The sequence below is a fragment of the Bombyx mandarina genome, chromosome 28 (assembly GCF_030267445.1).
Source record: "Bombyx mandarina strain Sakado chromosome 28, ASM3026744v2".
Lineage (NCBI taxonomy): Eukaryota > Metazoa > Arthropoda > Insecta > Lepidoptera > Bombycidae > Bombyx > Bombyx mandarina.
In genome coordinates, this window is record NC_143233.1 from 4319844 (window position 1) to 4324962 (window position 5119).

Genomic DNA, 5119 nt, shown 5'->3' on the forward strand with positions numbered 1-5119 from the left:
TTAAAACCGAAACTAATAAAGCAATTTATATGATAATTTCTCTTTTCAGAAGGTCATTTTGGGACCCTTCAGATGAACGTCTTTTAATCTAACAATTTTATTATATTCTAAGATAATAATAACACTGTCTTGGCCATAGACTGAAGGCTTACCTTATTTGTCTTAATCTAAAATGTCCTTGAGCCTGTAGACAACAACACAACATGCGTTTCCATCAATAATACGATTTTTATGGAACATACAACATATTTCCCAATAACATATTTGTCAAAATAATATATGTCAGTCTTTGGATTGAACATTACAACCGTTAATATTATTCCTATAAAGAGTACAGTACATTCACAAAGTGCTTTTTGAAAAATCCTTACAGAATTATTGTCATTCATACTTTGTCAGTCTTTTCGTCTACTTTTCACTGCTTAGGAATATAATTTCCTCTTCCTGTAAGATAAGCATGGCTTCCAAAATTCACTGGCCGTGAAATTTCACAAAGGTGAATTAATTTTTAATGTAACTTTTTTATTTTTTTTTATTGCTTAGATGACTGGTAGAGCTCACAGCCCACCTGGTGTTAAGTGGTTACTGGAGCCTATAGACATCTACAACGTAAATGCGCCACCCACCTTGAGATATAAGTTCTAAGGTCTCAGTATAGTTACAACGGCTGCCCCGCCCTTCAAACCGAAACGCATTACTGCTTCACGGCAGAAATAGGCGGGGTGGTGGTACCTACCCGCGTGGACTCATAAGAGGTCCTACCACTAGTAATAAGGTTACCAAATCTCAAGGTTAAACAGCTTAGCTGGTGCATTACCAAAGTGGTAATGGTACCATTTTATTGGTGCACATTTGATACCCAAATATACCTATTTTCTAATCTTGCGAATTTTTTTTTCGAATAGTAAACTAATAAAAATAAACAAGCATTGTCATTAAACTCACTATTTAATATGACGGCGTTAACGATATTTATGTTATACAGCACGTGCAATAGGAGTGACTCACACAAGCCAGGCGCGCCGGCCGTGTCGTTCCACTCGTAAACAACAGCTGCAACAGAAGTGACTCATAAGCCAGCTGCGCCGGCTAGTATAAAAAGGCGGAACGTGCCTTGAAATGAGCATTCGTTGGACTGCGTTTGCCTGGTGCACTTACTATATCCTTGTTACGTTGTGTGATTCAGTGACTGTTGTACGTACTGGTTAAAGTTGGACAAGTGTTAAAGTGAATTGTTAAGATAACATATTGTTGATTAAACCAGAAATCAAAGGTGACTTCGTTTAACTTGGTGTTCAACAAGATAATATCTACCCTCAAGCTTACATCAGAAGTGGGATCAGGACTCTACTCTCACTGGCGTGACGTGTTTGAACATGTTCGAAGTACAGCAAAAAAAAACATGATGCAGATCAGAATACTAGTAGTGGTACGCCACAAGAGCGTGAATGCAGCATACGTAAGTCGTGTAATAACGTCTCTGTTACCTCGATGGAAGATCTGAGCCACGAAGAAATCGTCACATCTTACGTTCTGGCTCATGTTGCCCAGTTTGACTGTCGACTTCATCACATGGCATTTACTATTGCAAGAAATTAAGGCAAGTGCAAATCTCAAGTGAAACTTCGATCGCAATAATGGATCTGTCATGACGAGTGGGTAGTTCCGACACGAATCGTTTTTAAGCCAATGACTACTGCTAGAGTTACATGGCACTAGTACAGTAAACCAGGACATGAAACTGTGAATTGTCGCTGAAATTTTTGAATCTACTCGATTCAATACCAATAACACTACACGTTCGATGACTTCGGGCTCCAGCAAGCAAGCAAACAAGAAAGCAAGCAAGTTTCCGTGGGGAAGAAAAATTGACACATCTGAAGTCGTCGTGACCTGTAAGATAAGACGTCCGGTGCGTTCGTGTCTGGCGATGCGGCGATGCGGCGGTGTTCGGGTTCCGCTGGCGGATGCAGGTTTTTCCGGTGAAGTGCGTGCTTGTGCGTGCTTGACATGTGTTCGCGGTTGGCTTCCTCAGTGTGGGAGTAACATCGTGTAAGAGAGGTGGAACCCGTAAAATTGTAGTTTGCGTGGTGGCTGGTAAGATTTGTTGCGGTAAGAAGTTTGCATGGTGGTAAAATGTCTTGTGAGTCTGCACAGGTAGCCGGAGGTGAGACTTCCGCGGTCGCGGCCCACCCAGTCCGCGAGAACCGGGCAGATCGCCTCGACGGTACGGAGGCCGGCCGACGGGTCCGCCAAACGACGAGACCACGCCTCCAGCACGGACTGCCGATATTGGAGCCCCCGCGCTCCGGCTGCACTTGCGCTAGGGCGCGCCGCCTCGTAGGAGACTGTGAGCCTGCAAAACCTGAACAACCTCCTCATCCGTGGGCGCCCGGCTCTCGCCTGCAAGTCGGCTGTTACGTGTGCGGTGATGCGAGCCATGTAGCTTCTGGGTGTTCCATGCGCTACAAGAAGAAAAACGACACTGCTCCAGGTGCTGTGGCAGGTCCAACCAGAGACGTCAACGTGTGTTCCAGAGCTTCAGTGTGTTACAGATAAGTGGTTTTGGCTCCCCCTTTATGTTCCATTCAGGGTCAGACTGTAGTCTTATAAAACAAAGCCATAGTAATTTATTCAATGGTAAGCGGTTTCATGAACAAGTCACCGTAGTCACCCTAGACACGTCCTTACGGATCCATCAGATCCAATGAATGAGAGAACTCTTGCATTAGATACCTTCAGCTCTAACACTAGGAGCAGGCTGAGGAACCCCAGTAATCGTACTCGTCGAACTCGACAAAGAGGTCGACGTGCAACCTAACCCATGCATCAGCCCACTGAGTTTCTCGCCGGATCTTCTCAGTGGGTCGCGATTCCGATCCGGTAGTAGATTCATTCGCGAAGCAATTGCTCTTGAGTCGTTAGGTCTCCTGCGGAGGCGCTCGGGCAGTTGTTAGCAAATCCCACCCCTCTTGGCTGAGCCTTTGCTCGCCCACCCGTCCTGGTGAAGCGGGAAAGGCCTCCGGGCCACCAGTAATCTTTCAATCATCTGCAGTTTTGGAAAACGATAGGTATAAGTTGAGATATGTAAATGGTTCTAGTGTACAAAGTTCCCCATGAAAACTTACGCGAAGTACCTCGAGGCCCGTCAGGCCTACTAGAAATTTCTGAAAATTATAGTGACGATGACGTGACGGCGTACACAGATGGGTTAATTAATCTTGTTCGTGAAACTGATCTTAATGATGACGACTCTATCACTGACAATAGAAGCGACATTTTTGTCCGCAAATAGCGATACAGCAAACATAGTCTGTGGGTAGTGATACAATGTCTGTAAGCTCAGGCACCTCAGGTGCAGGTGTTGGAAATGTAGAAAACGATGGTCGGTCTCGCACTATTTCTGAAGAAATTCCGTATAAATGTTCTGGTTTAAGAAATGTTTTAACAAACGCTACCGTACACGCAGATTAAAAAAAAAAAAAAAAAAGAGAATTGTATGTGGCTAGAGAGATGTTAATCCGGACTAGCAAAAAAAAAGAGGAAAAAAAAAAAAAAAAAAAGTGTGAAGTCATTGAAGGGTCTGTCCGGTCCAATGGCTTGGCTATAGGGATTTTCATCCAGATTAGCCACAACAATTAGCTACAGGGATTGCGATTCGGTCTAGCATTATCCGGTCCAGTTCGAAAAACTGAAGGGATAACAATTCCGGTCTCAGTTAAAAGGGACATACTTACATACCTGAAGAGTTTTAAATGAACTGGCCCAGGTATGTAAGCAGTCTGAAGGTTATTTATAGCCAGTATAGGATTTTCTGAAGAATTATGCGAACCGAACCGTACTAGATTGTTAATATCATAGACCACGTTTTAAGTTGCATCCGTTAATGTCAGGATGAACGAACACGTTTGTTGTTCACAGACATACCATAAGAATGCGCGCACGAGGACGAGCGCACGTCAGTATGGCCGTGACGGCGTTAACGATATTTATGTTATACAGCACGTGCAATAGGAGTGACTCACACAAGCCAGGCGCGCCGGCCGTGTCGTTCCACTCGTAAACAACAGCTGCAACAGAAGTGACTCATAAGCCAGCTGCGCCGGCTAGTATAAAAAGGCGGAACGTGCCTTGAAATGAGCATTCGTTGGACTGCGTTTGCCTGGTGCACTTACTATATCCTTGTTACGTTGTGTGATTCAGTGACTGTTGTACGTACTGGTTAAAGTTGGACAAGTGTTAAAGTGAATTGTTAAGATAACATATTGTTGATTAAACCAGAAATCAAAGGTGACTTCGTTTAACTTGGTGTTCAACAAGATAATATCTACCCTCAAGCTTACAAATATAATTGAATTAATTAAGTTGTTGAAATTCCAAGCGTCGTAGATGGTATCAGAAGCTATTCCGCAGCTTTATTTAGTACGGAAGACTTTAAAGAAATACAATTTCGTATTTTGATATCGTATATGATATCGTATATATTCGTATCGTATATATAAAAAATACAAAATCGTATTTTGATTCAAAATCATTTAAAATAAGCACGAGATGAAATCATAAATCTTAAATTATATTAAAATATTTTTATCGAAGACGAGAGAAACATTCCTAATATAATTTTGTTATAGCATGTAATATCGCATATGTGATTATAGTCTAGACTACATCGCAGACGATCACGTAAAGAATCAAACGTGTTCTGTGTTATTAGTGTGTTATCTCTGTGATACAGTAAGCGTACAAGTTTTATTACGAAAAGTAATTTCTAACTTTGGACCCGAACTGTTATTGCCTGTGAAATTGTATTAGGTCCAAGTCTAATGTAATTCGAAAAAAATATATATCCCTTAAATGGGGGCCGCTACTGTTGTCACTTTGAATACTCGGAATACAATCAAATTGAGACTAAGGTCTCTTGTTTTAAGGTGGTTGAGAGGATTTTCGTTATACGTCTATAAGACCTTATTACCCTGTGCTAGATCAACCAAGAGCTTGCTTAAGACCTAAACGTCTAAAAAATTATAAACTTATATGAAATCATTTAACAAGATACGCATTTTTATGATTCGTCTTCTGTATGACGGAACGCATCACTGAGAAACTATTTAAAGACACA

The 5119-nt window shown here is 42.0% G+C and overlaps 1 protein-coding gene across 1 annotated transcript; it reads left to right on the forward strand.

The window, feature by feature from the left end:
- The first annotated feature begins 958 nt into the window (after window positions 1-958).
- Window positions 959-4289, forward strand: LOC149499696 (uncharacterized). The gene is made up of 2 exons (XM_089738951.1): window positions 959-2555; window positions 4006-4289. Exons 1-2 carry the CDS (start codon window positions 2137-2139, stop codon window positions 4061-4063), a joined length of 477 nt encoding a protein of 158 aa, XP_089595077.1. The 5' UTR covers window positions 959-2136; the 3' UTR covers window positions 4064-4289.
- The last annotated feature ends 830 nt before the right edge of the window (window positions 4290-5119 follow it).

Coding starts and splice junctions, on each gene's coding strand:
- LOC149499696 (XM_089738951.1), top strand. CDS start 2,137: ATGTCTTGTGAGTCTGCACAGGTAGCCGGAGGTGAGACTTCCGCGGTC. Junction 2,556..4,005: donor AGAGCTTCAGTGTGTTACAG/ATAAGTGGTTTT, acceptor GTTATACAGCAC/GTGCAATAGGAGTGACTCAC.